Consider the following 22349-nt stretch of genomic DNA (forward strand, 5'->3'; position numbering starts at 1 on the left):
AATAGTTATTTCCGCTAAAAAACAATAAAAGCATAAGAGAAAGTCAGCTAGAAATTAAATGAAGTCTTCTAGCCATTAAAAGCCAAACTACTTAATGATGTAATTTAACAGTAGCACTATGCATAGGAAACCTCCAACACTAAGCTGAAACAGTGTTTGAATATTACGAATCATGTTATGTTACAAAAACCTCATGGTTTCCTGTGACAGCCAGTGACAGAACACATTTTTCCAAAACCACTCTTTTATTCCATGTATGTGAAGTCACAAGTGAAGATTTCTTAAAATATGTTTTAATTAAAATATGTATTTAAAGCATTATATTTCAAAGCTAAAATGTACTATAAAGTTTTGACAGAGGGCACTGTAACTTTAATATTCAGGAAACATTTTAAATATTTTATAGGAATGCTTTCAAATTTCTCTATAAAACTCTGAACCAATTTTTGTTTTGTCTTGTTAAAAAAAAATCCCACCATTTGAGCTTGCTGTATTATAGATACTTAAGAAGACATGAAAAATGTGTTCTTGTACCCCACAATTATGAGGGAATCTGAGACAGAACAGATATATCATAATCACATTAAAAACTACAAACACCATCGCCATCTGGTCTGGGGTACTTCTACATACTCAGAATAACATCTTTTATACTGAACCAGAAAACAGAAATAAACATTTGCCTGGCTGAAGCTTATTACAGTCAGCATGAAGAAACTTAAATAATTACATTCTGCCGCAAAACATTCCTGCTTCTGGTAAATTGTTTACCAAAATTTTCTCCAGAGCCCATGAAAACAAATGAAGCCAGGGCTTACCTTTACAGAATTTCTCCTACTGCAACACTAGGGAGGCTTCAGTGTTCTGTACTTACTGCTTGTAAAAACCCTTCTCAACTACACAGCCTGACAGTTTTGAGAAATGATGAGAAAAAAGCAGCTACATTTCTTCCTAATAGAGACTGTACCATTGTTAATAGAGCTATACAAAGCTTTCTGTGCTGGATCATCATACATTTGAAAAGCACTTTCAGGATGCTTTAGCAACATTCCATGAGGATCAGGTGTTACTAATCTCTGTATTTGCTACAGTGAAAGCAAGTTAGAATTGAGTATAGGCAACAATAGTTTTCTTTTTAGACATGCAGCTTTAAATGTATCACAACATGATGAAAATAGCTCACCTATTTTAGTTGCACTGTAAATATTCTCTATGGGAAATACAACCCCTAGTCCATACAACAAGACTTTTGCCAGAGCTGGAATTAGCTGAGTAGTTGTTACAAGAATGTTCACACAGTTTGTCCTATGGAAGAAAAAATGCAAATATCCTTTTTTAACTAAACAGGAAAAAAACAAACAAAAAAAAAACCAAAAGGAGGAAAATCTTACCCCTTCCATAAGAACCCCTCAACATTATTATTATCATTTAAAAAGAACTTTTTTTTTTACCACTGCCTTGAGGAACAAGGTGTGGGATGGTCAGATCGGAATAAAAAATGAAGATAAGGTCCTCCAGTTTCAGCATTTTGCCCACACCAGACAGCCTCTTCCAGATCATCATCAGACACCCTAGGAGCTTCCTTCCTACTTTTAATACTCACCTTGAATGTATGAGGGTGAGTGCTTTCAGTGCAAGTGTTAACCAAGAATCTGTCAAAGCTTCAATTTCTGCTCTTAGTTGTAACCAAGCCTCTCTTTTTGCTGGACCAAGAAGACCTGTGGAGTAGACAAGGGCATGTCTGCACTGGTATTAAGTAGTACTCCGTCATTTTCCTTTGCTTTCACCAGCTCAGACAATTTTCTGCAAGCTGCAAACTAAACAGTTCACTAAACACTCCTAAAAAGGAGAAGAAACCAGTTCTTCCCATTTCCGACCTCTAATCTGTGTTTGTTAGACTCCCCAGAGTCACTTGCCTCCAACGTTATTTTTGTAGGTGTTGTATATTTCTTTTACTCGTCTGTAGCGGAAGGCCAGTTTCCGCATCCAGTCCACTCCTCCGCGCACGCCGGTCGCCAGGCACAGGTTGGCACTGGTGGCAGCCGCGGGAAAGCCGTCTGTTCCGAAGTTGTATGTGCTAGGCAGAGATAAAAACCCCACAGATTAATAAAAGGCAACCTGTGCATTGAACCACCAGCTACCCGCTTGGCTGGGTTGCAAAGAAGACAGTTAAAAGAGAGTGGGCTGCTGTGAGCATTCCAGCAGCTCATCCCTTGCCCAGGAAGGAATTTGCAAAGCAACTTGTTATCTTAATGAGTTCTCTTGTACCTTAAATCTTGACCATTGTCATCCGAAGACACGTCATCGATGTGCACCTGGTCGCACTCCTAAGGTGACAGAGAGATTTTATAGTTTTCTTGATTTTGCTAATCTTGAAAACAAAGCTACAAAAAAAAAACTATGAACAATTTAGTCATCAGGGATATTTTTAATTGTGGAAATCAGTAGATGGCAGTCTTGTTAAAACAACTATTTTACCTATTCCTTGTGCTAATTTCTTAGAATAAATGCACACCGTCATTAGCTACTACTGTTAAACCGCTTTCCAAAAACACATTTTTGTGTTTAGAAAGGAAAATGGTTAAAAACAATTATCATATGTGTTCCATAAACATTCTTGCAGCCTTTCAGGTACCTTAAAACATCATGCTGCTCAAAGCTGATTCAGTCAGTGCATAAGTGTAACTGAAACCAGACATTTTGGTAAATGTAACATATTAGAAAAATTAAACCTGATGCTAACCGCCAATGAAATTATGACCTCTGATTGCTGTTGAGCCACACACCAACACAGCCTGAGGCCAGTGTTTCAGAGGAGTGCAGATGAAAAATCTGTTCCTAGTTTGCCATTCATTTGAGAGTTGTGAGTTTCCTTCTCTCTCTTTGGTCTTAGTGCATGAAAGCAGCATGCAAAGATGATGAAAATCTGAACAGAAATACCCAAATCAAACCATTTTTCTTCAGCTGCTTGTCTGCAAACTAATGCGATACATTAAAAATTAGCTTTGTCCATCACTAAAATTAAAAATCGCAATGTATATTGTTTATCCACAAAAAAATCCATTAAAACATTACTATTAACATTTTAACTGTTGGCAGGAAAACAAATAAACCTCTGACACTCTAGATCAATATCAATTCAATGCTTGTAACAATAATGGATTTAAAATATTTTAATAATTTCCTCTTCTCTCTCCTAATGTGAAGTCCTATAACAAATATGATCTATTTTAAAGATGAAAATGCTGCAATCCTTTATTTTTGTGTTGCTCTCCTCTGAACAAATTTTTCTTTCTCCATGGATTTGTGAGGAAGGGAGGGAAGATAGAAGTGGAAAGAAACTCAAACCAGCTGTTCCCTAACAGAATTAAAATCATGACCCTCAACCCTTTTTCTAAAACATCTATTTTCCAGCCAACCCTCTCCCAGCAAGCAGCAAGCTCCAAGGAGGAAAAGACTTTGACCCTGTAACCTTCTCCTCCTCTCCTGAGGTCAACAACCTCAGATAAGAAAAAAGCTGAAGAAGCCTATGTGGCCTCACATGGTGGCTGTGGATTCTAGATTTTTAAAACATTGGTTCGCAAAAAATGCCTCAGAAACTTGAAATGTTTTGAAGAAGAAGTTGTGGTCTTTTGCACTCATGCAACATATTCTTACTATAATGCTTACTCTTCTGTATCTTATGCATAGGTAGCTTGTGCCAGCACAGGAGACACAATACTATATTTACTCATATTTAACCAGCATACAGTGAATTTCCTCCTTAGGCAGACAAAATGCATTAGATGTAGAGACACAGCTGAAACTCCAAGTGTGAGCATATGCTGCCAGGCTTTGAAGATCAACTTGGCTGAAAAAAGAGCCAGAAGCTTCTTCAGCAAGTTATCAATATCACATAAATCTTTACTGCTTTTCTGTTTAAAACCTAGAGCAAATGCCCATCCAAATGCATACCACATTAACAATTCAAATATGAGCTGAGTGTAAGCTAAAGGAGCAACACTCTCCTGAACTCATTAGTTTCCCACTTTAGTTACTCTTCTACTGCTCAGTTATTTCTCCTTCCCCAGCTTAGAAACTATGAATGACAACTGCAACAAGCTGCTGGAGGACTCAAAATAGAAATCTGTGTATAATAAACTAAATTTTTTTGTAACCACTAAACTAAAGGAAGGAGTAGCAGCTTCTCAAAGGAGCAGATGGAAGGATTAACTCAAAAAAATTCCAAATTCAACTCTCTCAGGGAAAAGATAGAGGTAGGAAGCATGAGACCACTACATCTTAGATACCATAGTTAGAAGAGAACCTGGGGACTTGGAGCTTTAATACATAGCACAGAATCTTAGGACCATCACAAGCCTTATATCAGGACATTCTCCCCTTCTGTCTAACCACCTGCATGGTAGGTAGAAAGCAAGAACCACAGTGATACAGAAATTGTGGCATCAAAAGAAAGAATTATTATGGACAGAAAAGCCCAGAAAATAAATCTGAGACTAAAAACTGGTACGGCAAAGGTACAGAAGCAGTGTCAAGAAAGCAAGAAAAATGAAGAAAATGCCACAAGCACTGCAAATTTTCAACAAAATATGACTATAATAAGAGCTAGATAGTGTCCTCTTTTGTCAGGAATAAAAGAAGGAAAACAAGTCAAGAAGGGAACAAAGCACAAGTGATACATGTTATAATTTGGAAAGGATTAAAGCCTAATGTGATTGACACTATGTTACAGCTAAAGGGAGGTCACAAACAGTGCACGACTGTTTTGTTCCTTTTGAGTGGCAGGGCACGGCTTTGAGGCTAAATGTGAGCTTTGAGCGCCAGGTATTTTTTCACACTGTCTGGCTGACTTCGACTTTGGGCTAATGAGTGATGGCTGCATTTTCCCACCCCTTAACATGGTAAGGAAGAACATTCATTTAGCAATTGTTCTTTTAGCAAAGAAGTTATTTAAAAGTAATTCTTCAAAGAAGCCAATTACCCGCCCATCATTAATTGATGTGGTCCATTCTTCCATCAGAACCCCTTGTATTTGTTTTCACCTGCTTGGTTTGTGTGGAACATTATATTTGTGAGCTACCTGAGACACTGCTCAGTCCTCTGATTAGATATAAGCAAGCACACACAGTCAACAACTTAAAATAGCAATTAGCTCAATATGCACCATAATCAGGGGTATGGTGAAACACTGCCCAAAAAATAAAGTATGCCCTTCAAGCCAGAACATTTTCATAAAGGTGTATATATACACATGGACTCTAAAATCCTCAAGTACTTCTCAGAAGAGCTTCTGTGAGGGGAGATGACTTATAGCTAAATGGCCATCCAGGGGGAAAAAAAAGTTTGTTTGCAGGCTCACCATTTCAAACTTCCACAAATGTATTTTTGTAAAATTTTCATAGAAAATACAGTACTAGAATTCTCCCTCTAATTCTCTGACAAAGTGAGATCTGAAACAAATACTGAGAGTCTCTGTAGAAACACTGTTATTTATGCAGATGTATTTTATTGTGACAGGATCAGTTTAGCAGTCAAGTCCAAAGCACAAAATTAAAATGGTGGGATTCTCTTACAATAGGCTGAATTGGCAAATAAGGAGCAAAATATCCTGTGGCTTACATATAAAGCCTATGCAGCTAGCTGTGTTTGTTCCTAAATGTGTTGACCTTGCAACTTCAGTGTATCCAGTTTGAAATCTTCAGGAGGAACTACAAGTGATAACATGTTTGTACTGAAGATTTGTATTTCAGCCAGACAGGCTGAGATGCAGCTCTGCAGTTTTGGATCAATCCCTGGAAAGCAAAATGCACTTGGTATTGTTTAGAAACAATATTTTGAGGGAAAATGGGATTGTCAGCATGTGTAACCTGGCAAATCTACCAATAGTAGCTTAAGAAGTTACTGCCCACGCTGTCCTTTTTTGCTCTTTTACACAGCTGGCTTGCATGGATCCATGTGTTTCTGTCCCTCAGACCTTTCTGTGCCACAGCTGGTAACTTATATTGATTCTCCTGCAGCAGCCCAATTAAACTAACAGATGTTGCATGGAATAGCTGAGATTTGTTTCTCCATTCCCTTCTATCAGCTCTGCTTTGGGGTTCGAAGCAGCAGCAGATATGTGCTTGCAGGAGCAACTTAAAGCTGCTGCAACCATTTGCTAAGTGAGTGTCTCTAGTGAAATTCAGCAAGCCAAAGACAAACAGCAATCAAAAATGAATGACTAGGTGAGTCTAGCCTAAGATTTGTACATGGAAAGCTTATGTCTTCTCCCTCCTCTATTCCCAAAGCATTTGTTAACTTCTTCCTGCTGAGTTTTTCTCCTTCTCTTTTCTGTTTTTGTATGACAAGCCAAACACTGCCAGAGATGCTCCACAGTCATCATTCACAGCTCTTAAAATGCCTGGACCTGTGCAGTCCTCTGGAATCATTCCTTTAAACTAACTTAGGATCTTTAAAAAGATTCATATGCAAAGCATTAACTTATGGCAGAAATGTTCTGCAAATATTTATATTACTTTGCTCCTTCACTACCACCCGTCAAGTTGTGTACTTCTGCCATAATTATGTAAAATATGCTTCACTACTCAACTTACTGTAGGAAAATTAATAACAATAATAATAAAAAAAGATATGAAGGCTGTTATAATACTTCTTTTATCTGTGCCAATACTACAAGCCAAGTGGAGTGACGCAACAGCTAGCATGCTGATCCTCTACATTTCTGTGTTACAAAACTAACAAAAATAAATCTAACAATTCTGCTGTCTTTGAATAAACACTGACATAAGGTAACTCTGGAAAAGTCTGCACATTATAGAGAGGAATAACGTGAGTAACATTAACATAATCTCAGAGGATGCCAAATCTGCTGATTGTAGCTGAGATACATTTCCACATTTGGTTAATCTGCTTAATTTACCATGAGAAAACTAACACCACACTGCCAACTAATTGTTCCAATACCTTAGTCTGCAAAGTCAAATGAGAGAGGGGGGGAAAGAAAACCCCAACCAACAACTACCCTTCAGAATGAGCTATTTTCATTTTGCCTTTACATCAGCAGGCCCATTGAGACATCCTGGAAGCTGGCCAACTCACAGGAAATGATTGCTGGGATTCTCTGTTCCTCTCATATCTGTCATTACGCAATTATATCCACTGCTTCATTTTCCCTACTGAACAGTAGAGAAATTTGGTCATGTACATGTGAGAACAGATCTAGCAAAACAAGTTAAAGATGCAATCCTTTATAAATATGAAGTATCTGTAAAAAAAAAAAAAATTTAAAAAAATCCCCAAATGTACACTGCTGTGATTTTAAAGCAGCTTTTTATAACAGCAGTACCTCTGTTTATGTCTTTTCCAGGAATTATATATATAGATATATATACCCTTTCAGTTGCATATACCCTTTATGACTACTATCTACTCCACAAATATTCACCACTCCTAATAGCCATCACAATGTACTTCTTTCAGAATCACAATTACAGATTGTCAGATTTTTTTTTTTTCCCAGACAACAATTACATATTTCAAATCTAGATTGTGAACGCCCCATGCCCCCATCTTTTTACTCATAGTTGTGACCACATGCACGAACATTATTTGCCAGCATTCATTAAGTTTTAGTGGTCAACCTCTGGTTTTCACTTTACTAGAAGGATAAAATCCCTGGTATGTGCAGGTTGGAAAATTGAGCAACAGCACATCTACATCCTCTCTGTGTGTGTATATCTATTAATATACACATATATATATAGTATGAACTGTGCCTAATGCTTCTCCACTGTACTTCTGTGCTTGCTAAATACACAAAACCCTCTGCACTTCCTTTCAAGCCCAGGCAACAAAGGCTGAAGCGCTGATCTTCCTGAGCCGTCATCGCGGAGCGCCTGCAACGCACAAACCCCTGTGAAAGAGCAGCCACCGCGGTTCGCAGCTTCTCAGCGCTGGCGCTCAACTGGCAGGAGCTGTCATCTCCGTCTAGCCTGCACTTTGTGACCCTAGCATTTTCTCTTCTTTCCCACCACAATTATTCGGTGCTGAAGAAAAAAAGGTGCAGATTACCTGTGGGTCAGGCACAGGATATTAAGAACAAAGAGAGTTCTTGAAATCCACTTCATTCTGTCTGACAATTTGTGGATGAACAGTCGAGGAATTAAATTGGGCTGTGAAGGCTTTCAAAATGCTCCCATTTTAAACTTAAGACTATAAAGAGAAGATTGTAATTTTTAAAGAGTCCACAATACCCTACCAAAACCCCCAAATCCTATATTTCATTGTTAAATAGAACATCAGAACAAAAATTAAATTTATTATCTATATATAAATTATCTAATAAATTTATTATCTATATAAATTATTATATCTATATTAGCTGTTATAAACACTGAGGATAAGAACTGGAATTATTTACAAACTCTTTTTCATAGCAAATTACTTTAAAGTACTCCCCTGCACCAAATATAGCACCCTTTTATAGCACACAATGGATGCCATTTTTTTCTAATAGAAAAAGTGATTAAAATCCTATTTTGCTTGCTCATATCAACAAATGCATTTGGATCAAATATGATACCCCTAAAGTAAACAGTGTATATTCCAAAATACAGATCTTATTCTGCAACTTGTGTTTATTGAAGTAGCTATGCTAAAATCAACCGTATCTGGAAGAATCCAATTTAAAATAAAACATGACCTAAGGAAGTATCTATATAGCAACTGCGGTGGATAGACTAGAGTGTCTCTCTAAAAATCAGTTCTTGCTCCAACTCTGACAAAGTAAGTTGTTTTTTTCTATTATGTTATTCAATTTCTGTATATTTTGCAGGAAGGGAAGAGGGGGGGGGATGTCAAAGAAAGAATTTTACCAATAGAGACAGCTGAATAAAACTCAAGTGAATCTACTTGAAGGGTGTGTTTTATTCCTGGAGATAATGGTGTTAAATTTAAAGTGTCAAATTAATTGTATTTTAAAGGCCAGCACTTCACATATAAATACTTTCTTTATTATATGATTCCTATTATCTGCTAATATATGCTTTTGCAAAGAGAAAAAAATTCTATGGTTAATGGGAGAGAGTGAAAATAAAATATGAAGATATTTTAAGAAGAAAAAAAGCCATGAATCTCATCAGAATCTAATTAATTATTCCCAAATCCATTATCTTGAAAGTATACTTTTAGGAACATATAGATTTTGTTGAAACTATACACACTATATATTTAACATTTAAAGGACCTAAAAATAAAACTTATGAAACAAATGTTTTTTCCACAAAAGCCTTAAAATATCTCATTTCTCTGGAAATGAGGGGTTCATGTGGAAATTTTCACAAGATGACCTAAGCCGAGTCTTTCAGTTCCACATGACCAATTACTTCAAACTTGCAGGGTCTTGATGCTGTTGATAATATTCTAAATGCATATGTTTAAAATAAAAGCTGAAATATTTTAAGGAAGTGAGTCTCTCATCTTTGTAATCGTGTGCTAATGAGACAAAGCCAGGCTTTAAAATTCTCTTTACTCGCCTTGCCAGTATGGACAGCAAAAGCATTTTCTTCTGTGGGCAGTCTGAAAAATCAACACTTTGATTTTTCTCTTTCCTTTTCTTTCCCAGTCCCAGTGTTGTGGGGCAGATGTTGGCCCTTGTGCTGCTGCTCAGTGGCAGAAGTGGGGAGTGAGCTGACCCATCACTGCCTTGTCCAGCCAGAGGACAGCAATCTTCTGTCAGAGCTCTAGGAGTGCCAGATGGAGAAACAAGAGTTTTTGTGTCACCTTACAGCCTGTGGTGTTTTAACCCCTGCTGACAACTCAGGGAGAAGAAACAGAAAGGTGAATAGAGTGATAAAGTGATGATATGAGCATGGGAGGCTCCTGGATATTTCAGCTCAGCTGTACATCTGCAAAGAACAACCCATGTGATTCTCTTGAGAAAGGAAATTGTATAGGCTCTATTTTTAGTGGCACCTAGCATGAAGGTACTTGTCATTTGCCATGTGAAAGAAATTAAGTGGTTAATAAGTTGCATAAGCCTATAGGAATGGTCTTCTCAAGTGAGCAAAGGAGGTATTTGTTATTCTTTGTAGCTCTAACACTCAGGAACTATAGCAGCACATTCCACAACAGGCAGGCATCTTGCATTTCAGATAGATTAAGGCTTTTAGATGTGCTTTGCACACACCAGCAAAGCCACAGTTCTGCCTGAATGAAGACTTTGTTTTGCATTTTTGTTCATTTACCTACAGCTACATGTGCGATGTAATTTAGTCCCACATTCATGATGTGGAACTTCATGAACTTTCTGTAAGTCACCCATGGTAGTAGTATCACAGATGAGAAACTATTTCCAGTCATTCCCTCACACACATATTTGGGAAAACTCTGTGCTGTGGTTTGCACTTCCTTTCCTCTCTCTACCCTTCCTTGCTGCACTGCAAGTGAGCTGTTCTTGAATTGCTACTGTGGAAAATTAAATGCAAATAGATGGGTTTTATGTCTCAGTCTGAATGTTCCCTGTCCCTCAGCACAGGGAACTGCTCTGATGCCTGCTGAAAGGGAGTTCACAGTAGACGAGTTCCTTAGAAAGTGAACTTGTCTTTGTCAAGTCTTCACAGAACTTATAGTACTTTAAAAATAAGGGTTATATCTTTGGAATAATTACATGTAGCTTTCCCAGAACTCTCCATTGATGAAGAACTATCAGAAGGTAAATCACATGCTCCTCATAAAGCATCCCTAGCCACTATCTGGTCAAGAGGTCCCCATTACAGACATCACAAAAATCAGGAGGAGGTGAACTCTTATTTCAACCAAATGAGAATAGTAATTTTTGAATAGGTATTCCTCTGTAGGGACCTGATGACTCTACTCTGGGTGACCAAAGATTTGTTCAGCTGCCCTCCTTATGGTGTTTGGGGGTGGGAGGAAAATAATTCAGTCAGCTCTGTTTGAAGCTTTCCTCTCCCTGAAACCATTCCTTGTGTCTCACCAGGAATAAGGCTTATTCAACAATCTTTGATGTAATTGCTTATTTTTTTGAGTCTGATGGCCCAGAAATCTATGTTCAGTATGTTCTACAGTCCTTTCTATGTATGGTATTTTTTTTTTTCAGGAAGTGACCTCAGGTGTCTCTTATTCAACATCTAGCTAACCAATTAGGAAATGAAGAGCCAAAGGTTTGCTAAGACTTTCCAGGATCCATTCTCCAACCACAGCCAAATCAGACCAACTTTGCCAAAACCACATTTGTGCCTCAAGGAAAACAGGTATTTTTCACAGCAGCAGAAATAGACCTAGAGGTCTGAATATGAGCTTCTGTCCATTGCTTAATGCTAAATGAAGGTCATCTGGTAAAAACAATCATGAATGATTACATTAAAGTCACCAAGAGCTGATTCCACTTTCAGCTCATCTTTAACTATTATACTCTTTTGAAAACTCTTCTCAAAAAAAGTTTTTCTTTTATAGATTGTTTTTAAAATATTTCTATTGAAGAAACATTTCTTAGAATTTTAAAGAATGCACACATTTTTCTATTCTGAGAGAATGTGAAATGTAACTTTCTAAGAAATTTCTTTTCTTTGACATCATTGGTCAATATTTATTTATCATCTTTGGTCAATATTTACTTTTAGGCTGGTAAACCTATCCCTTTATCTCAACAGTGGTTGACCTCCACCTATAAACAACACAGTTGCTTTATACTGTTTTTTTTTTATTTTTTATTGACACATCTAGGTTGATTTTCTTCCTTGCTGGCACATCATTGGTGATCCCAGCACAACAAGCCAAATTCACATCATCATGAAAAAAAATGAGGTTTTGCAATGCTCCGAGATAAATTTACAAACTAAATGCTTTAAATAGAACTGGGGTAATTGTCCACGAGGAAAACAAAGAGCAGGAAACACTCAAAGCAAAGGAGATGTGTTTACTTCTTAAAAGAGCTACTACCTATTTAGTTTTTTAAAAAACCCCAACCAAACAATACAAATAATAACGCCTTTCATATTCCAACAACTTAACTTAGGAATGCTGAGACAACTAAAACCCACAAAGTTGAGCTATGATTGTAAGAGAATCATTAAATTCTATGTAATGTTAATCCTCATTTTGAATGGAAGACAATACCAGCTCTACTGGTGGTGCTGCAGAATTAATCAGTGGGTTAATCTTTTTAGCATTCTGAAAGGTTATCACAAACCAAATGTAAACAGGATAACTGTTAATACTAAGTTCATCAATATTTTAATGCATTTTCCATCACAATTTTCTTCTAATAACATAATTTCAAAAACCATAAAGATGTGAAAAATAAACAAGTGATACAGGAAATAACAGAATTTATTAAAATTATAAATAAAGTAAATAATTATAAAATTATATTAAATTCTGATGCAGCGATTCTTTTTTATCTTTCTCCTGAATTATTTTAATTAATATCTACCAATATTTTATGTTCTGCCATTGACTTTGGTATAACTTTGAGGTAATTTTACTGATTTCTGAAGCATTTTTTTACACCCCTGCAAATGAAAGCCTAGAAGTCTCACTTGCTTTATGGTCAAGAAAAATGAGCTATTAAACAATACTCACAATCACAGGTAACTTGTTTTGGAACAGCAGTACTTAACAAGAGCAATACTCTGATTTACTGTTGTTCTGATTTCTTCTTCTTCAATGGGTTACCACATCATTTTGTAAACATAATTTGTCACCAACACCAGCCAGAGTTCTCTGTAGCTACTTTTTGCCTTTCTTTCAGATCTGTTATTCCTGCTGAGAGAATCTACTAAAGAAGAATTTTTCATACTGACACCAACTGTAGTCTTGCTGTGAATAACCACATTCCCATAAAAATCATTCCATTTATTGCAAAGTTGTTGGCAGACCATAGGAATAATAGTCAACTCAGGAAACCTTTTATCCTGAAATCACACAGCTTAACCCTTTGCATGACCACATGTAGTTCATACAAAAAAGCTATATTACCACACCGCTATTTAATTTCATTGTAAAAGCCTTTCTGTTGCTAGCAAGGTTTTGAAATTATTTTTTCACAGTACTTCATTTAAGTAAAATTTAAATAATAATTTTTAAAAAGACTGAATTTGAATTAATCAAGCATTATTCAGGGTTTTTCTCAGTATACATTTTTGTATTAAAAATTAGATACTCTTTCCCAATACATGTGTGGTTTTGATTATAAAGTAAAAATTTGCATCCATACAAAACTTTTTTGCATTTTCTACCCTCCTATGATAAAGAAAATTTTATAGATTTGCAATATAATTAAAAAAATAGAAATAAAACTTGTTTGCTTTATGATTTTTTTGTGGAGGATACTTCTGCTGTGTTAAATGCCAAACTAATGGAGATTAGATCCAGGAAAGAGATGTTCTGTTAGTTAATCCTGTTGAGAGTTTGGGAGTCAGATGTTGTATTGCTTGCATTCAAATTTCTGTCTGAATTTATTAAACTGACGAAACAAAAAAAAAAGGTGGTGTATGTTTTCACTGTCTATTTTGTTCTGCTTGTAAATCCTTGTTTGTAGGTAATCATGGCTTGATTTATGCTTTATTCATTCAACCAAGGCAATAATGGGAGTTTTGGACTTGTGAACACAACTTCAAGAAAAATGTATACATTTTGTTCCAATAAATGAATTTAAATATGTGTATTTTTAAAGTTTTCTAGAGCCAAAGAGAATTCCTAGAAACTGTCTTTCTCGTGTTCTAACTGCTGCTACAACTGTCTCTCCCCCTTGCCCAACAGTGCTAGGGAAGAAGTGATTCTCCTGTGTATCCATACTTGACATTCACACTGTGAATTATACAAATATGCAGAAGAAAAAGGTGAGATCTTTTAACTGATTGAAGGGATTTTCTACCATTCAGAAAGTATAATTTGCTTAGATAAAGCTGATCTTTCTCATGCCAGCATATCAGCTGAGCCAGTACTCTGTTCCTGCTGTCAAATTCTCATCTCCTGACTGCACAGTGCCACAGGTAGCCTTCACACAGTGCCTGGACTGCCTTGTTCTGACTGGATGAGGATCTTGGAAAACCCAAAAAAAATAAAATAAATGCTCCATTCCTTCAATGCTTAATTGTTTCTTTGGTTAAACTTTTTTGTCTACAATTTTTAAAGTCCTTGTTAAAGCCTCATGCTTTAACAGTACACTTTAGGGTAGTTTGTCTACTATAGGATCACCCAGCCTCTTGAACATATCTAAAGAAAAAATTTATAAATGCAATTAAAAACAGTCAAATCTTACTTTAAACCACAGAAAAATATAAGTGATACTGCAATGAGTAAAGGAAATAATGCTTGCTCCCTTTCTTTACAGTTTCATTAGACCATTGAACTGGATGAAATTCAGATAGAAGCCTTATTGTAACCACACTGAAACAGTAGAAATCTCCTGAGACTGTGAAACTCAAACATTTTGGGAACCAACTTCAAGCACTCTCTTTGTGCTTTTAAAAGAAAATGAATGAAAGAAACTTCTAAATTTTTTCCCCTGTGGAAACATTTTAATATAATTGCTATCAAAAAACCCAAAACAAACAAACAAAACAACCTAAATCCCCAGCACAGATATGTTTAAAATTCATATGTATGCATATTTTCATAACACTTAAACTTCAGTTATAGCACTCACACATAACCACACCAGCACAAATGGCTTTAATGATATTAAACAACTTGTAAACACTTTTGTAAATCCATGCCAAATTTAAACCTAGGCTGACAAGAGTGATAGAAACCACCTACCATGCATATTGCTAAGATGCTTAAACTGATTTCAAATCTTTGTACTTATGTGAGGATTGACTAAAGTACTCTCACCCTGCAAAATAACATGTAAGGATGACACTTAGTTTCACCTAGCTTTCCTAAAATAATTACATAATTTTCAGAGATTAATCCACTCAAAAAATCAATCTGAATAATTAAAATATGAGATTTTAAAATGGTTCCTACATCAATCAGGAAATATTTTTTTCTAAAGGTTGACAATTACACTCTCTTCAGTTTGTCTTCTGAGTTTTTGCATTGGAAGAGTCCAATGAGAAAAAAAACAACTTTTCACAAAGTAGTGGAATCAGCACAAAATAACTGCATTACGTGAATAGAAAGGGCAGGCTGGGAAAGATATTTGAGTGTAAATTAATGTTGATCTTAGCTGGAATAACTTGCACTCTTTAGCACTCACAGCTGCACCAGGGACTTGACTGGCTATATGAGATTTTACACATCTGTCAGCTTAATCAGAGACCAAAACACCAAATCTACTGTTCAGGAATGTTATTTTAATTTATTAAACTTCTTAGATTGTAAACTAATAATGGAATACTTAGTGCTATGAGAAGTCTTGACATCTATAATGCTACATAGGATTTTGTTCAGTGTTACCAAATTCATAATATTTAAATAAAATGTTTAAAAAAAAGTTGTTCACATCAGTTGCATGAAATATTAAAAGCCAAAGTGAATCCTCTCCCCACAAAAATAAAAGGAAAACATTACCATAATTAGTACATTAACTGCTTTTACTGTTAGCATAAACTATTTTTTAATTTATTTGACATTACTGCTCTATTGTTTCAGATAATTTCATTAATAAAATGAACTTACTCAAATCTGAAATTACAATTCTGGCACTAAGAGGTCTCCAGGATGAATCACATTATTACCTAGTTTTGGATCTAATATGATGAACCACCAAGCAGTGAATCGTATCTATGCTTAGGGAATGATTTGCATTGTGGAAAAGCTCTGTGGCACATAACAGCAACTTTGCAACCACTGAAAAATAAAAATTCATTAAGGACATTTTTATGTGTCAGCAATATAACATAAGACAGTGTTTTGATATCTGTTAATGGTTGCGAAGTTCTCAGTCTGTTACATTTCTTGCAGTCAGTTTTGCATCTCTTATTTTCCATTTAAAACAATTCCATTGTTTCACTACTGGCTGTAAGAGAATTTTCAAGGCGCTGTCTCATGTCCTTCATTACGCAGCAATCTGCACGTTGCCTTTCAGAGCTGCCTCTGCAGCCCAGCCCTGATCTTTCTGCTGCAATTGAAGCTGACATACGTGGGGTGGATCTGGGATTCCAGTAACACACCCTGCCTACACTCAGCTTTGATACAGGTATTGCAATGGTTTCCAGCTGCTTACCACTGTCCTTCAATACACTATCTCCTGAACTAGCTGATCCTAAACCTGATATTTCAGACTCTGCAGAACCTAGCTGTAACAGAGAGGTACAATTGCTACCTGAAAAGCATGCTAGCATGAATGTTAGTTCTGTCACTGGAAGGAATACCTTTGAATATTTAATTTGGGAAAATATATAGACAAAACGTGTTTTGATATTTGGATAGAAATTTTAGTCTACTATCTTGGAGATGGGTCTAATACCACTAAAAGTTAGCGTGATGCCTACCACAAACCTTTTTGCACTAGCATGCATTCCACTGACAAGTGGGATGCCATCCAGAGAGACATTGACTGGCTTGAGGGCTAATATGAACTTAATGAAATGCAATAAAGTGCAAGGTATTGCAGCTGAACTGAAATAATCACCCATCACATATCAGTACAGGCTGGGTGGTGAGCTGAGAGAGAGTAGCCCTGTTAAGAAAGACAGATTCTTTCTGCACCCCAGAAAGCCAACAGTACACAACGTTACACCAAAAGAGGCCTGAAGAGCAGCTGAGGGGGGTGATTTTCCACTTTCTCTTCTCTGCCATGTAGAGATCCTACATGAAGAACTGTTTCCAGCTCAGAAGGCCTCAGCACAGGAAAGAGAGGCAGGCAGTGAAGGCAGGTTGAGAGAGCTGGGGCTGTTTAGTGTGGAGAAGAGAAGGCTCTGGCTAATTGTGGCTTTTCAATATATGAAGTGGATTTAGAAGAAAGATGGGGACAGATTTTTTTACCACAGAACAAGGAATAAGGGATAGGAAAGAGGACAGATTTAGATAGGTACATGGAATAAATTCCTTACTGTGAGAGTGGTGAGGCACCTCAACAAGCTGCTCAGAGAAATTGTGGATGTGGATCCCTGGAAGTTGGATGGGGATTTAAGCAACCTGGCCTAGTAGAAGATGTCCCTGACCATGGCAGTGGGGTTGGACCAGGTGATTGTCCATCCAAACCAAACCATTCTGTGATTCTATGAAATACCCTATATTATACTGGGCAATTTGCATGTCTGTGTATTTCTTCACAAAGTGTGCCTGCCTAGTCTTTAGCTGACTTATACTGCAGCAATATATAGGTATCCCAAACAGAAGCCCTGGTACCAGCTGACTGCATGGAGTTCTTACTAGCTACTAGCTCCCAAGTACAGACACCTGAAACACTGCCATGACTAGTGTTGACTGATGTCCTTCTGTGCTAAATATTGGGATGTTTTTTAACCTGTGCCTTTAAAAACCAGACCTTTCTTAAAATGTTTTAATAGCTCAAACTCATTAAAAAACAAAACAAACAAACAAACAAACCCCCTAAAATTCCCCCAACAATAGAAAAGAAATTAAATACAACAGAAAACTGGAAAGCTTTATTGGCTGACTATTTGAAATTTTTTTTCTATTTCTTTTCTTTTCCCTTGTTTGAATACACATATTTCCTAATTGTGTCAGTAGAGAGAGAAGTTGTGCCAGTATTGGTCCTGAGGACTAATATGTTAATGAGACCAAGTTGAAGCTTTGTTAGAAAGACAACTACAACTGTACACAATAACAACTGCTATAATCACCAGACTCTACTGCTGCTTTTCTCTCTTGAGCACTTTATGACAGAATTATGATCCTTGTATCTGTAAATATCATCCTTATCATCACCATGATGAGAAGACCTTAGTCTTCTAGGTACAGTGATCAGGAATTACAAAGTATTGGCAACCACAAACACAGACCTTGTGTTGTGTTACCTACATAGATATATCTGTGAAATATGCACAAGACAAATGATTAGTACCTAATGCCAGCAAAGGCTCACCCTGCCAATGTTCAGGGCTTGATGTACAGCTTTAGACACACAATGACTTTGATCTGATTTTTATTTTGTGGAGAAGTTGAGAAAACTTTTCTCTCTGGTAATGGTGTTTCACAATCCTCCTGCACTTCCTTGGTCTGACTGCAGATTCCCCAATTCCAATCACTGACTGTGGATCTCTGTAAATCGAGGCAATGTCATACCTGCCATGGCTGTCCAAAGCTGGCTCCATGACATTGCTACAAAGTGTGGAACAATAAATGATGGACTTCTGCACTGCTAATAGTGACCAACCTTCTCTCCCAGCTTGCTTTGGAGCTTGCTCAAAGTCTGCACTTAAGAGCTGGCTTGCATCCAAGCACTTCATTTTTTAGATTATTTGAATCTAGGACCAGATGTGCTAAAATGCTTTCAGAAAGAAGAGCATTTTATCCTACCATGGTCATGGTTCTTTGAGATGTGCAATAATCTGCATATGGTAAGCCTGCTGAACGCAGTAATTAATTCAATAATGTGTATTATCATAATGCCCAGAATCCCAAATCATCCTTTGGAGTGCTACTGTGCTAAAAGTTATCAGTCAGAGTCTGTGGCATATTAAAGTACCCATGTCTGAGGGGAAATTATTTCTCTTTCTCCTTCAGATTAAAGAAACAGAACATATGGCTGTATTGCTTCAAAGGCATTCCTACAGGGCACTGTGTGGTACACTGGGGACACAGCAGTGTGCACAGTCACTGAAGGACCTGAGAGGAAAGTCACTTAGTCTCCTGTGGTGTTACTGATACCTACAAAGGAGAAATGTTCAGGCTGATGAAAAGAGGATATATGTCCCTGTCATGAAAAAAAGGTCTCCTTGAGTGCCAGAAGTGATTTATAGGGTACATTTGCTTCCAGCAGCAGGGAGGCAGCCAGGTTTCACCTGTAAGAATTGAAGGCAAAGACCAAAAAGGAACTAATGTTCAAGGAGTTCTGCTCCATGATCAGACTTTATGGATGCTGTCCTGGTTATTAGGTGTTCCCTTTCTTATCCCTGAGCTCTGATGATGATCTTCCTGATCTTGGAAATCCCTGCAGTGCCCGATGTTAGTACAGACTGCATCCCCATCTGCATCCCCATGGGAGTCTGCCTTGCAAAGTGGGCCTTAGTGGTCCTTTATGTTTCTTTAGGGAACAGAAGGGCTCAGCATACTGCTGGATGTCAGACATCTCCATCACATTTCAAGTAAAAAAGCTGTCCTACACAGTACTGAGCTTGAAAAGGAATAGAGGGAGAGGTAGAGGTGATAAATACAGTCTAATGACTGGGGCCCACAAACAAGAGCAAAACTTCCACATAGTCAATTATACAAGAAACAATTCACAAAAAGCAGCTTTCATTTTAAAAAATCTTATCGTTAATTTCTCCCTATCAACTTCTAGATCTGAGTAAATTCATTTATATATTTGTCAAAATATATAGAAATGAAATGACTTAATAAGTGACATATTCAGCTTCAGTATATACCTCTAAAGGAGTAGATCTAATGAGATGGTGTCATTTTAGAACAAAGTTTGCAAAGAACTGAACTAACTTTTTCAAAGAAGATGTTCCTAATAATTCGCTGTCACCAATACCTAGTTATGCCTTTAACGTACCTACTTATAATACCTGATATGCCAAAAAAATGAATAAACTTTTAAAAGTATCAGTATTAACATATACAATCTTTAAAGATGCAGATATAATCACAAATTGGTTTTGGTTGGAAGGGACCTTAGAGATCATCTAGTTCCAAGCCCACTGCCATGGGCAGAGACACCTTCCACTAGACCAGATTGCTCAAAGCTGCATCCAACCTGGCCTTGCACCCTTCCAGGCATGGGGCATCCACAACTTCCTTGGGAAACCTGTTCCAGTGTCTCACCAACGTCACAGTAAAGAATTTCTACCTAACACCTAATCCAAACCTACCCTCTTTTTAAAGCCATTAATCCTTGTCCCGTCACTACATGACACCTTGTAAAAAGTCCCTCTCCTGCTCTTCCCTCCATGGAAGGCCACAATAAGGTTTTGCTGGAGCCTTCTCTTCTCCAGGCTGAACAACTCCAACTCTCTCAGCCTTTCTTCAAATGAGAGGTGCACCAATCCTCTCATCACCTTTGTGGCCTCCTCTGGACTCACTCTATGCCCTTCTTTAGTTGGGGCCCCAGAGCTGGACATGGTAATCCAGGTGGGATCTCAGAAGAGCACCTCCTCAACCTGCTGGTCATGCTTTTGATGCAGCCGAGGACACAACTGGTTTTATGGGCTGCAAACGCACATTGCCAGGTCATGTTTAGCTTCTTGTCAATGAACACCTCCAAGTCCTTCCACCCAGGACTGCTCTCAATCCAGTCTCCTCCCGATTTACCCAATCCAGATGCAGATTGCTGAAGAGGCCAAAGTCTTTCTTCCAAAGTGCAGGGTTGTGAGCTTCCTGTGCACCCTCCTTGCTGCCCCAAGTACCTTAAAATCCACCATTTCATGGTCACTGCAGTCAGTCCTCGAGCTTCACATTTCCCACCAGTCCTTCCTTGTTGGTGAGAACAAGGTCCAGCATAGCAACTCTCCTTGTTGTCTCCTCCATCACTTGCAGAAGGAAGTCATCATCAACACATTACAGGACCTCCTGGATTGCTTATGGCCTACTGTGTTGTACCTCCAAGAGATATTTGGGTGTCTGAAACTCACCACGAGGAGCAGGAATTGCTAACGTGAGGCTGTTCCTACCTGTCTATAGAGAGCCTCATCCATTCAGTCTTCCTGGTTAGGTGGTCTGTAGCAGACCCCCACACAATGTCACCTGTTCCCTGCTCTCCCTTTAATCCTGACTCATAAACTCCCAGTTGGCTTCTTATCTATCTCCAGGCAGTGCTGCATGCACTCCAGCATTGACATCCACTGACACAGAGGGTTATAGGCCCTCCTTATCTCCCCTGCCTGTCCTTCCTAAACATCTTGCATATTTTCATTCCAACACTCCAATCACAAGAGTCATCCCACTAGTCTCTGTGATGCCAATAAAATTGTAGACCTGCAGGCATGCACAAGCCTCTAACTCCTCTTGTTTACTCCCCATGTTGTGTGTGTTTGCATAGAAGCATTCAAGATGGGCCTCTGATGAAGCAGCTTACTGGCTGGAGTGGCTGGAATTCCTTTGTCCTGCTCTTCAGGTGTGTTTCTGCTGACCTGTGACCACAGGTACCTGACTCATAGGAGTGGGATGGATTGAGGTTCCTCTCCTCCAGCAACTTTAGTTTAAAGCTCTCTTCCTCAAGCCTATGACTGAAGATGCTCTTCCCTGACAGATGGAGCCAATCAGCCCCACCAGACCAGGCTTCTCAAGCAAGTCCCATGCTCTAAAATACCTGAACGTCTGTCTCTCTGGAGTACCAATTCTACAACCAGATTTGACTGGCCCTTTCAAATTTTTGAAATGTCTTTTTTATGTCTGGGACGATTGATGAAAAAACTACCCACACTCCAAAATCCATTACTGCTGCTCCCAGGGCTCTGTAATCCATCTTGACTGTTTTTGTTTCCTCAGACTGTTTCACTGGTGCCCATGTGAAATAACAGCAGCAGATAGAAGTCAGAGGACTGTATGAGGCTTGGTAGTCTATTGGTGACATCCTGTCCTGGGGTCACAGTCCCAGAGACACACCCCTAATACAAGGCTCTGGCAAACATCACATCTGTCTAGAGAGCACCTGATGCTGGCTAATAAGACTCTCAGAAGTGAGTTACCTACTACTATCACCTCTCTCCTTCTCTTAGTTGCTTTCATTGTTATATGGGGGGGGGTTATGGGGTCAGGTTCCTTACTCAGCTCCAGCATCTCTCCTGTATGATGTGTCTCTCCTTCTCAGTCTGCACAGCAGAGAAGCAGTTCTGCAGGGGTACCTCAGGTTTTGGGGAAGCATCTTCCTCCTGCAGGTCCTTGCTTACTTTCGGCAATGTTATTGCTCCTCCTCCCTTCTGTGTGTGCCAGTGGGGGAGGTTTTGGCTGTTTGGCCATGGGCTGTGAGTCTTCTGCAGGCTGCACTTGGAAGCAGCTATGCAACTCCACCAAACCCAATGTACAACTCCTCAGCCACCCTGATGCTATGCAGTCTTCCTGCTACCTCCTGCAGCTCAGCCACCTGCCACAGGAGCTCCTTCACCAGCATACCTTTGGCAGGCAGGTCTGCCGTCCTGTCCCTGACCCAGGAGAAGCCTCTATTCACTTTCTGCAGACTGAGTTCTGCACTTCATCAGCCCTGTCTGCATGGAGGCATTGGCCACTGTCAGGACAGATGGTGCAGATCCCAA

General features: G+C 38.3%; 1 protein-coding gene across 38 annotated transcripts in view; it reads right to left on the reverse strand.

Annotated features, from left to right (window-relative positions):
* EYA1 (EYA transcriptional coactivator and phosphatase 1) overlaps nt 1-22349 on the reverse strand; it is a 152980-nt gene that overhangs the window by 8042 nt on the left and 122589 nt on the right. For all 38 annotated transcript variants that reach the window (XM_085572233.1, XM_085572231.1, XM_085572232.1 and 35 more), the window contains 4 exons: nt 2269-2327; nt 1917-2077; nt 1604-1718; nt 1184-1305 (listed from right to left, as the gene is read on the reverse strand). In XM_085572233.1, coding sequence (XP_085428359.1) covers nt 1184-1305; nt 1604-1718; nt 1917-2077; nt 2269-2327 — 457 coding nt within the window. The remainder of the gene's footprint in view (nt 1-1183; nt 1306-1603; nt 1719-1916; nt 2078-2268; nt 2328-22349) is intronic.

This window comes from Lonchura striata, chromosome 2 (genome assembly GCF_050655825.1).
Source record: "Lonchura striata isolate lonStrDom1 chromosome 2, ASM5065582v1, whole genome shotgun sequence".
NCBI lineage: Eukaryota > Metazoa > Chordata > Aves > Passeriformes > Estrildidae > Lonchura > Lonchura striata.